Below are 12,645 nucleotides of genomic sequence, written 5' to 3' on the forward strand. Positions count from 1 at the left end.
ATAAATTACTTTCTACTCTATTCAGTAAATCAAAGACAAAAATCTACTTCAAAGTGAATTATGAATGCGAACGAAATAATTATGCTTCCTACAAGCGACGGCTCGCTCTGTCGGCAGAATTCAATATTGATGTAAATAATCCTTCGGTAATCCTGTTTAGCGTCACAGGAATATACGATTCCTGCATTATATCTATATTACCGGATATAAAATTCATATTCAAAAAAATACTTATTGCACAAAAAGAGTACAAAGGGTATAACTTATAGGTTACATCCTATTTCTTCCAGCTAACCCAATATAGACCGGTCGGTGGCTAAGTTGACATCGCGTTTGGGTCCCACCCAGGCGTAGTGTGTTCAATTCATCGGCTGGCTAAGTCCTCCATCACAAAACAAGCAAATTTTTCCGATTTCTGTGGTAGTAGTAGAAGATTTTCAAACATTGTCAGGTTATTCGTAACCCGGGAATGTTTGTGTTTTCTTTTATTAAAAAAAAATTATATAGCGCTCTCATTCCATATTCTTAATTAATAATGTCGTAAATGGCTTCTAAAAACAACACAAACACGTCTCTGTTTATTAAACCGTGCTGATATAATATGTTGTTTTTCCGAGGAAAACCTCGTAATTAAGCACTCGGCTAAAAAGAAAAGTGAATGAATGGAGGTAAGACAAAAGCGACGCTTGTGAAAGCACTCGACACGCGTAAAGGTTTTCATGGCGGGCGAAAAAGAGGTTTCTTTCACCAAACAAAGAACATTGACTACAAGGGCTTTTTTTTCTACACAGAGCGTTTTTGTGTGTTTTTCTCAAGCTAAACATTTTTTATGAAATTATCGTGGCACAAATCAATAAATATGATAATTGTTACAACTGCCTTTCTGGGGTGAGAAATGTAAATAATATGTTTCAATTAATTAGTCCCGTGTAAAATAATATATATTACACAGGCAAGAGGTAATTACCTAATGAACGGGATGTGCTCAAAGCTCAAATCAATTTGAACAGAATGTGACCGAGTCAGATTACATTATGCCGTAGGGATCGATATGCGGGAAATATTATAATTAGAGAGTGTAGGTAGATAGATATTAAGGTCTGGAATGCATGTCCGATTATCTGATCAGATTATCGGATCGGACGAACAAAACACACGTCCGATTTTTTGTGGTCTCAGTCGTTTTCGATCTTTCTAGCGAAACATTACAATCAGAACAAAATATAATCTACGGTGCAATTTATTTATTCACAGACTTCCTCCCAGGCCAAGTCTTTTATTTCCTATCATGGTCTCCCTTAACATAGGCATTGATACTTGCTTATTGTTTTCAACATAAATTAATTTGTACAACTCCATTTTGATTTGTTCTTTTATATACCTATTCAATAATATTATCATACAATTTGTAAAGACATTATGAATTTTGATAATGCTTTCAGAAGACGAAATAGCTGTCACGCGTAAAAATAATTATACAGCAGAACTTGTTAATACATAAATTGAATAATAATATTATTATATAGGCATTGATATTTTTGTACTGCAGTGAGTTAGATGTGAATATTCATTTGCAAAACTAATGAGTCGGGAGAAAAAATCGTACTTGTTTCCAAGTCGGACGTCCGATTCGATAGTCGGATCGAAATCGATCGGATGTTGTATGGACGGTTTAAAACAAATGTATGACGAAAAGGCCTTCCGATAGTCTTTTATGTATACATTGTTATGGGTAAGTTGTTTATTTATTATTATTCCCGATTTTAATCCAACGTTTCACCAACATTATAATATAATCATTCATGCATTCAAAAACAAACATCTATGTAAAATCAAAAAGTGAATGAAATAAATCTACTTCAATGTGCATTGTATTGCTGTGAAATGGGGTGTTTGATCATCGTTAAGGTCAAATATATTTACTACAAGATACTATGGTCAGCATTTCAACCTTTTTTAGTTTCAACATTTCATAATGCTTGGTAGGACAGTTTTGTAAACAAAACATTACACAAGAAATGGTAAATCAAGCTAGGTGTGCCAATTTTTTTGAAATGGGTCAATAACACAACACAGCATATTAAGCTGACATAGTAACAAGTCGATTACCGAAAATAATGAACAATTATTATAAAGCTTTTACTTGCCGTGTCAGCGAATATTAGACTATATAATGATATTTCATTCAAGGAGAGGTTTAGTACGTAGTGAAATCGCCATGAATAATACAAGTAGACAAAGTTGTCCGTGCAACATCCTGATGTTTCAATCATTTTTACAACAAAGAACACTGCCTGACCTGTTGCCAAGCCAGATGTGGGAACTCCGTGGGCAGCAAGAGGAAAACGGCGGCGAGCGTGTGGCCCAGCGGCAGCAGGAAGCCGACCAAGGCGGCCAGCCAGCCGCGCAGGGGCAACATGCCGTAGGCGACGAACACGGCGAACACGACGTGCCACGCTCCCTGCGCGCCCGCCGTGCCTCGGGAGGCGCCCCCGGCGGCCACCCCGGCGGCGCAGAAGGCGGCCCCGCTCAGCACGACGCCCCGGCACGCCCAGGAGAGGCGCGAGTCGCGCGTGGGGCGGGCGTGCACGAGGGCCAGCAGGGCGGCGCAGCCAGCGCAGTGGACCGCGTAATAGATATTCTGCGCAGTGGGCGCCCGCGCGTAGGCCGCGCCCAGGGCGGACAGCGCGCCGGCGATGAGCGCAAACAGCGCCAGCGCCGTGGAGACGGAGGCGCGCTGCAGCTTGAGGGCGTAGCGCCGGTAGAGGCCCTCCAGCTCGTCGTTCTCGAAGCGCTGCCGGTCCAGCAGCCGGCCGAGCGTGCGGGACCCCATCGCCTTCACAGCGTGGTCCATGGCGCTACGGACCGCGCCCCGACCACCAACACAACATTCTGGAACAAAACAAAACGCAATTTTACCAAAGTGTTTGGAAGAAAAAAGAAAACCAATGGAACTCGCAGTCCATTATTTTTTCACCATAGCAAATTTTTACGCTGAATTTGAAATATTTTTTTCTCTCATGTTATTTTATAAAATATTTACAGCTTTTACACATTAAAAAACGTAATCACCCTTAAACTGTTTTATTTTATACAGTGAGAAATTTTCAAGTATTTCCTTATCCATTTTTATTTATGTTTTTTTTCATTATCTCCACACATTAGGCCCTGGGGACAAAATTCCCTCCTGGCCTAGGTCATCTGTGTGGAGGGTTTTTAGTGAAAGGAAGGAGAGAAAGTTCTGGGAAAGAAAAAGGTATGAGGGATGGGTAGGAATCTGGGGGTCAATGTGTCCAGGAGTGTCGGACGTATGAATCCATCCCTCCCACTGCGGTGCAAGGCGATGGGTCGAGAGAGACCGGCTGGAGAAGTCAAAAGGTCTCCCTCAACCAGTCTCTCCCGATCCGACCCGCCACGTAGTAGATGGTCAAGCGCATCCGTCGCCAAGACCTAGACAAACCTCACCTCATGAACCCGGGCATCCCTGCTCAAGTCACGAAACGTAGCGAACCACGGTTCCATGCTAACTCAACACAGTGACTATTCAACACACTTTTAAAAAGTGATATAAAGTCATTAAAAACCATAATTTTTTTTTAACCTAACCTAACCTTCTTAACCCGGTTAATAAAGTTTTTGATGTGATGAATTATCATTTTGATGATTTATGCGGTCACCGTACGCTACGTATAAACCGGATGAAATTTCCGGGAGCCGAGCTGCGAATTGTGGGAATGGAACGATGCATTTATGTATTTGTTTAATGGTACGTGGAAGGTTATTATACCTATACTTTAATATCCACGATCACTGCAGTTTGTGATTCACGTTGTACGTGACGAAAGTTTGAGTATGTTGTTCATGTTAACAGAGAGTGCTTGAATAATAAATCATCTTGCTGAGGCACGCGCGATACCCTGCAGACGAAAATTAGCAAAGAACACCACCCCTAACCTCCACACTTACACACAACTTCAAGGGTTACCAGTACCACACACAGGATAATTATATGTACATTGCTACCCTCCACTGTATTTAGTACGATAAGTAAAGTTCCATCTGCAACTAAAACCACGCGATTACACGACCAACTATACACATGAAAGTAAATTAGTAAAGTTATGTACAAATAAAGGCAACTCAAGTTACACGAGGAAGCATACTTATTAGTACAAGTGTTTTCACTTTTGCATTATAACAAGGCGTGTTTTACTTCAATACTTGTACTCAGGCGACACGTCGCGCGTCGTGTCGTTAATCTCAAACAGTCTCCCGGGAAAAGACTAACAAGGAAAATTCCGGTTTCAGAACATATAAACATAATCAACTTGTTTCTCGTTGTTTTTTTGTTAAATTTATTTAATTAGCATTGGGACTAGGTCATCAGTTTTAAAGAATGGTGTCACTGCCTGGAAAATATTATTCAATAAAAAGGAATGTTTGAACGTTTTGACGGAAAAGAGTCGAGGAGAGTATTTGCAAAATGTATTTATTCAGCTCAAATATTCGCAATATGATTAATATTCAATTGTTGTAGGAAAACTCACGCCTTTCCTAATAAACCTGTATTCAATTTTACACAACTTATAAACAACCATTTACGATACAAGTACATTAATGACTGTTTATCAGTTGTGTCAAATTTTAAACACCTTTATAATAAGTAGGGCCCTGAGATTGTAAATATGCTTTTACAATAAAATGAGTGAGGGGTTATAACTTCGAAGTTACACAGTTTATACTTTAAATTTAAATAGTTTCTCCGGGAATATATGAAAATGATAAAATTATTCGTGTATTTCGTGGCTACCGACGAGAAAATGTGACGGTTTAATTAATATTTAAGACTTTGAAAACAATTTGACGGGATCCAGTAAAAACACTTATTTTATAGGATTCCATGATCTCCCAAACAAAAGCAAAAACAAGCTACCTACTCGTAAAACCTTCGTGTCTGTTTTTGTTCTAATGTTGTTCTAAACTCAGTCAAGACTAATTATTTTATTTGCGAAAGAGCTATTTAAGTACAAAATGTAGCTAGTTAATAAGATTATAAAAGTCACATCAGTGAAGTTTCAAACGATTAAAAAAAAAAATTGTGAAAAAAATAAAATTGAAAAAATATTATTTTTTTACATTAGCTCCACACAGTAGGCCCTCAGGGAATAAAAATCCTCAGAGCCTATGACATCTTTGGGGATGCTGTGCGGAAGGTCTTTTTTGGGAAATGTAGGAGAGAAAGTTATGGGAAGGAAAAGGGTATGAGGGGTGGGTAGGAATCTAGTAGGTCCAGGAGTGACGGACGTATGAATCCATCCCGGCCACCGCGGTGCAAGGCGAAGGGTCGAGAGAGAGTCCGGCTAGAGAGGTCAAAATTTCTCCCTCAACCGCCATGCCGTAGGTGGGCAAACGCATCCGCCGCCAAGGCCTAGACAAACCTCACCCCGTGAACCCGGGCACCCCTGCTAACTCACCAAACGTAGCATACCACTTGTGGTGACCCATTGCATAGGTATATTTAATTAGAAAACAACGTGGATCAACAGTAAACGAGGAAAATAATACATATCATCCAACAATTGTTGGTCATTAAGGAGATAATATCAACAGTAAACGAGGAAAATAATAAATTTCCAATAATTAATAATTAGTCACTGAGATGTATTTTTGAGATTTTAAAACCATTAAAATTATAATATGAAATAATACCTCATAATTCAATGAGTTTAGATTGTTTAATAACATGCCATAAATAAATAAAATACTAACTTGGCTAAAATTATGATATGATTTAGAATTTGTTTATCAGGGTAGAAAAAATCAAAATTACCAGGCCTATAAAAATGCTTTCACTAATTAATTTATTAATTTACTGGACAATTTGTATAGCGCCGTTTTTGTGAGATATCACCTAAGGGGCGCTTTACAGTTGATACACAGCAGGAATTACAAAAAATATAAATATTACAAAAATAAAGTGAAGTTAAGTTAAGTAAAATGAAGAACAGGAACAGGTGACACGAAGATAGAAGATGGAAACTCTGCAGCAAGAATCCTAGGTGGTGAAGAAACTGGACCAGCTGCTGCAGCGAGAGGGTCCACCAACAGTGCCAGCACGAGGTTCGTCATCCGTCCAGGTATGCGTCTGCAGCTAATAAAGCGCTGACACAATATTTTCACATGGATACCAGACCTTGGCAGCACCGCTGTGCCGTTCGACGAAGACAAAAGATGGAGACTCTGCAGCAAAAATCCTAGGTGGTGAAGAAACTGGACCAGCTGCTGCAGCAAGAGAGTCCACCGCGTCCACCAACAGTGCCAGCACGAGGTTTGTCACCCGTCCAGGTGTGTGATCTCGGATTTATTACTCACGAAAGGGTTATCTCTAAATTTTTTATTGCATCGTCTAAAAAATGTTGTTAAAAATATATGAAAATGTAAAAAAAATTGGACCAGGGATCACAAAAAAGACAAATTGGCTTGATACGTAGAAATCATCAGTGTCTAATAAAATATCTTTGTGTTTGTGTTTATTGGATGTTCTTCAGTTAATGTCGGTCCAAGAATGGGAATATATTATCACATAGCTAAGCTAAACATAACGGGATATTTTTTTATAAAACAAGGTTTGCTCACCGTAAAAGAATATAAAGGGAAACCCGCTGTTGAAATTCTGACGAATATAAAAGAGCAACTTGCATCCCAAAGTATTTTACCTTTAGATAGCTACAACAAAATCATTGATTATGATGATTAGATGAAAAAGTTTTGGGACCGTACGTTATGTACATAGGTATCTACCGACTAAAATTAAGAATTTAATAAAATTTGCTAAAACTAGTAGGTAATATAAAAAAATGTATTCTTAAAAGTTACAACTATCTGATTTTAACAAAATTATAGAAAAACAATTTAAATTAGAAAACGCAAAAAATGTTTTATACGGTTTCATGTGTAGACGGAAATACTCATATATTGACCGTTACGGGAAAAGTACCTGCCTACGTGTAAACTCGCCGTAACAACCTAAACTCGATCGTAGCCTGCCGTAACTTAACTGTTTCCGTCCATGCGGGATCGACCTATCCGTAAATTCTAAACCTACGCGGCGGGCAGGAGCCATATGAGGTGTCAAAGTGTTAATGTCAATGCACGCTATGTGCGTAGCAGCCAGCAAACAACTAAAAATAAGCAGCTTGCCACTGGCAACCAGCAACTCGAAAATAACTAGTAACTAGAAAGAAGCAACTAGCAACTAGCGACGAGCAACTAGCAACTAGCGACGAGCAACTAGCAACTAGCAACTATCAACTAGCAACGAGCAACTAGCCACTAGAAACTAGCAAGTAGCAACCAATAACTAGCAACCACTGATTAACTAGCAACTAGCCACTAGCCTGCTAAAGGGAAGGCCTACACGTGGGGCCCGATCCACTGAGGTCATAATGGTTTTGCCTTGGTCACTGAAATGTATTAGCCACGTTACCGCGTGCAGTCTCGTGTCAACAACGGCCCATGCAGAGAAATACAGACGACATAAATTACATTGTCAGCACGTAACCAATGTGTTTATAAACGTTTTTGTAATTGTGGGCAATTTTAGTTGTTTTTATATTGTTAGCGGCAAGGGGAAAAGTATGTAGGTACCAACATTATTCATACCGCATGGTGTAAAACGAGCAACTCGTTTAATATACGTGTAAACACCCTTCAACGGGTTTATATTATCCAGAAAATGTTTTCTTGAAGGGATGCAGTTTTCCTCACTTTCAAATTTTCTGCTTTCTCGTTCATAGAGAGAAGAGTGCACCTCTTCAAAACAGTTCTTCGTCACCGCATGGGAAGCCTATAGAGCAAACTACGCCAATTCAAAAAGTTGTTACCCTCGGAAACCACATTCCCCTATCTGACATTTTTCCATCCTCAAAGATAGATCCCGATGTTTAGGCAGAGTATTGGCACATTGCTAATCATTCCAAGGAAGTCTGCTATGCCTCAATACAATACAAAGGACTATCTCATCAAAACCGCGGTTTCAACAATTCCCCCATTTTTCCGAATGAGAATTGAACATTGTTCCGCTCCTGCTCACCTTAAAAAAATTCATGTGCTAGACTCCTCAGATTGTACATTCTTGGTAACTTTAGATCACATATTTTTTGGATGTCCATCTTTAAACGAATATCTTCTCTTCTATCAAGGTATCTATTGAAGGTATCTTTGTAGGTATTGCAATGTACTACAATTGCTGAAATAAATAATTACTATTGTCCGCAATACTTGCATATAGAACAAAATGTGCCGAAAGAAAAAAAACTGCCCCGCGGATGTGCACGAAAGGGGTGTAAACGTGCCCTTATTCCCCTTGCCCTGACACGGCTCTAATCACACGAGGCAGGCAGTCAGCGGGCCAATATATCACCGATTAGTATCGAACGCCACACCGCCATCCACCGCCTCGCAATACTTTCTTTACATACTTTGTCAGCGGTGGCAAAGTTGAGCGCGGGTTTCGGACTTTAATTGAAATTTGTGGCTAAGGTCCTTCCGCTTCGCAACCGCCATGTATCGCGATTAAGTCACGCGAGTTTTTCTTATTTATCGAAAAACGTTTTTCCGACTTGTAAAAATGTTAGTATTTTGTAAGATAAAAGTATTGAAAACTGCGGTTGTTAAAAAGGTAAAGCAACAACCCTAATAATTCAAAGGCATAAAAAGTAGTATGGGTAGGTACCTAACTACTGATAAATAATTTAACTGTGAATGCAATTAGAATTATCTGAAATTTTGACGAAACAATAAAAATTATCGAATGAAACTATTCAAATAACTCAAGTAGAATTTTAACAATTCCGAAAATACATAAAATATTCTCACGTATACGGTTCGCTATTCTTCCCTGAAATTAACTTAAATTTGTGAAATTTCATAATAAGACGATTGTGAATTGAGGCGCTTCTTCCTAAAAAAACCTTTAGCTTAAAGTGCCCACATTTTACTAATCTACTCGTATTACATACGTATTCAAGTTTTTTTTATCTAGAATATATATATTTGCATATCAATATGAGAAAAGTCTCGATACAATATTCAATTACTGTTAAAGATATCTTTTAAATGAAACGGCTGCCATTCATGTAATCCGAGTATAACGCCTGGGGATAAAAAAAATAAATTTTCCATCTGCCAGCGATACAAGTATCATTCGATGCGAGAATCGAGAATACCATCTCCACAATGTAGATATTATGTACTTTCGCAGGTCATTGTTTCGTCAACATATTCCTTCAATGCCAAACAAACTCACCATAATGAATGGTTTTAGCTGTTCTATGATATAATCGGAAACTCAGAGACTTGACTATAATCGTACTAGCGGGTAGGTATTGTATCGAAACATTTCGAACAACTCTCACAAATAATAAGCTATCAACACAAATTGATTAGTTTTCAAGAGTTTCTCGATGTCTTTTGAGAGCTGATGGCTGGCGTGTACTTGAAACTTGAAACGTCAGGTTTCGCACAATAAAAAGGCAGCCACAGTAATAATAACAAAGAATGCTTCATCCAGGCTTATCTCATAAAAAACTACACTATTGCATATTATTCCTCAGTTGTATAAAGTATACAGCCACAGAAATGGATTGAAAGATAATAATATTTATGTTGCGACAATCATTGGGATTTGAATAGTGATAAAACATGTAGGATAACGAATTCAATTGTTATCAAATGACCGTCAAAGCTTTCATGACAAAATTGATAATTCAATTAAAAAGAAAACGATTAAAATAATACTCAACACGGTGGGTACTTACTTCACAACACCGAAGTTTAAAATCAATAAACTTTAAAAGGAACATTTTCCTGAAATGTTTTATCGTCAACAAGAAAAAAATACACTTCGAAGCACAGACGTTCAAAATTTACTCGCCGACATTGATCAGGATTGCCTTTATTTCGGGTGTTTTACTGATAGAAATCAAAAAGCCCGATAATATCCGATTTAGAATGTCGATGTCAATTCGTTTGGAATAGATTAAAAGCGAAATGGCAATATTTAGCGTAAAAACACAGAGACGAAGGGTGGTGGCTCTCCGTGACACGAGTTAGTTCACTCTAAGTCGTATGGGAACTGGGTAGTGGGTACTGTGATGAACGCAAATCGCAGGTTCAGTGGCTATAAACATTTAGGAGACCAGTGAACCAGTAAATCGGTACCACATACGGCACAAATAGGCCGTGTAATCTGAACGGTACGGAGAAGGAAGCCGCGCAAGATTTATCACACATACGGATCGATTTTATGGGAAACACCACTGAATAGATGATAATACACAGACCTTTAATTAGAAATGTGTTCCATAGATTTAAATGAAAACAAATGTCACCGTTTACATAGGTAACGTACTCACTTTTGACAATTATATCGAGACAGTCAGGGTCAGCCCAATCCAGATGCAGTTGGAACAGACCGCTCTGAGCGCCGACTTGCCAAGGCGCCAAGGAGTCAAAAAGTAAAGTCGGTGATATTAGGTATAACAACTATACTAACCACAGCATCCTTGAGGGTTTTATTAGCGCAGGGCGCCGTTTAGCTCGGTCCCGGCCACAGACGGTTAATGAACATTGCGTTCTAATTCTCTCTTACACTGCCTGATATCGTTTTAGAAGTTCTATTTCGTTTTGAACTTGTACAGAGAGACCTGAAAATTTGACATTTAAAAGAAGATTGGTCTGAATTTTGAACGCCCATATCGCATATCTTGCGTTCTTCTTTATCATCTGAGAAACACTAGATTATCTAAAGAGCGGTCAGGGAAGGCTTGTAATCATGAAAGAGAAAAGTGAACATGGGTCAAGTTAATGGAGCAAATTAAATGTAATTTCGTGAGTTATTTCCTATTGGCAGTGTCCCGCTTTATATCCGAAATTCAGTTTATTTTGAAATAAAGGAAAGTGTAGATTATAAATAATACATAATTACTAAATGCGACAAACAACGGCAACCACCAAATGCGACGGCGTCAGTTTCGGGTAGCTGTCAGGATTACCCAGATTAGAGCAAACCTCCCGAGAGGAGAGGGTACCAGGAAATTTGATGCAGAATAAGCACAATTCATAGAACTCAACATTTTTTTTTATTTTTATATTTACTCCACACAGGAGGCCCTGAAGAAAATAATTTCCCTCAGGGCCTATGTCATCTTTGGGGATGCTGTGTGGAGGGTCTTTTTGTGGAGAGGAAGGAGTGAACATGGGTCTTGAAGAGTCCCATGTTGTAGGAGGGAGGAAACACAGAGGCCGGCAGTTCGTTCCACAGCCGAGCTGTTGAACTTAAGAACGAATCGTAGAAGCGACCCGTTCTCATGTGACAAGTGTCAACTGTGTACAAATGTTGGGCGCGCGTTTGGCGTGTATCCCGACTACGCACCGGTGCCGAAGGGATCAATGACGCTAGTTCTTCAGAGCATCTTCCATTGTAATACCGATAGAACAAGGACAGCATACCTACCTGACGCCTGTGCTCTAAAGATTGCAGTCCGTTTGTTAAGATTGGGGAATCTATCAAACGGACCGCCCGTTTCTGCACAGAGTCAAGGGTTTTTTTCAGGTATTTTGGGGCTCCAGACCAGAGATGGCTGCCAAATTCGACAGTAGGGCGCACTTGCGATTTGTACAGGGTGAGCAGTTGTGTACTATTAAAGTATCTGCGGGCCCTGTACAGTACGCCCAGCTTCTGAGAGGCCAACTTTACTCTAGCTTCGATGGAGCCCCCGTACCTGAGCTGGTCACTTATAGTTACACCAAGCATATCAATGGAAGGCCTGTTCGGAAGATTGCTTCCGTTGAAGGAGACTAGATTATCATTTGGATCCCTTTTAGACGTAATCAGACAGGATTGGGTCTTTGAAACATTAAATTCGACGAGATTATTTTTACCCCAGGAGGAAATACTCTCGAGATAACCGTCCATTCTCTGCTTCAAAGCCCTCCGAGCCGTTGGAGTTTGTGTGCCCTTTGGGGGCTTGTCAAACAAAAAGCTATCATGAACTGTACTGTCATCCGCGTAACAATGAATCGGTGCACATGTCAAAAGGTCATTGATGTGCAACAAAAACAAAGTTGGAGACAGAACCGATCCCTGTGGGACGCCAGCATTTATGGAGTGCGAGGAAGAGCAACCGCCTGAATCGACCTATCCCTTAAAAAGTCAGCAATCCACGTACACAGGGATGCGGGAAGTCCGTAAGAATGCAATTTGTTGACAAGTCCTCGGTGCCAGACCCGGTCAAAGGCCTTGGATATGTCTAGTGCGACCGTTTGGGTCTCACCGTGACGTTCCAGGCACCGCCCCCAAACATGCGTCACATACGCGAGAAGATCACCGCACGAGCGGTTCCGCCGGAATCCGTATTGACGGTCGTTGATAATTTTGTTCTTCTCGAGGTATGTGAGCAGTTTGTCGTTGATCACACGTTCCATCACTTTGGACAGAACTGATGTGATCGCTATGGGGCGGTAGTTGGCCGGGTTGGAGCGGTCACCTTTCTTGGGAATAGGGTGAATTACCGCTTTTTTCCAACCAGAGGGCACAGTGCCACACTTCAGGGACATTTTGAAGAGCTTTGTCAAAACTGGAAC

General features: G+C 39.9%; 1 protein-coding gene across 1 annotated transcript in view; it reads right to left on the reverse strand.

The window, feature by feature from the left end:
• Window positions 1–12,645, reverse strand: part of rut (adenylate cyclase rutabaga) — a 275,093-nt gene that overhangs the window by 58,026 nt on the left and 204,422 nt on the right. The window contains exon 3 of the mRNA XM_089634981.1: window positions 2,300–2,892. Within this exon, the coding sequence (XP_089491107.1) occupies window positions 2,300–2,854 (555 nt within the window). The 5' untranslated portion in view covers window positions 2,855–2,892. The remainder of the gene's footprint in view (window positions 1–2,299; window positions 2,893–12,645) is intronic.

This window comes from Hesperophylax consimilis, chromosome 8, assembly GCF_061612785.1.
Source record: "Hesperophylax consimilis isolate HC1 chromosome 8, BYU_Hcon_1.0, whole genome shotgun sequence".
NCBI classification, from domain to species: Eukaryota; Metazoa; Arthropoda; class Insecta; order Trichoptera; family Limnephilidae; genus Hesperophylax; species Hesperophylax consimilis.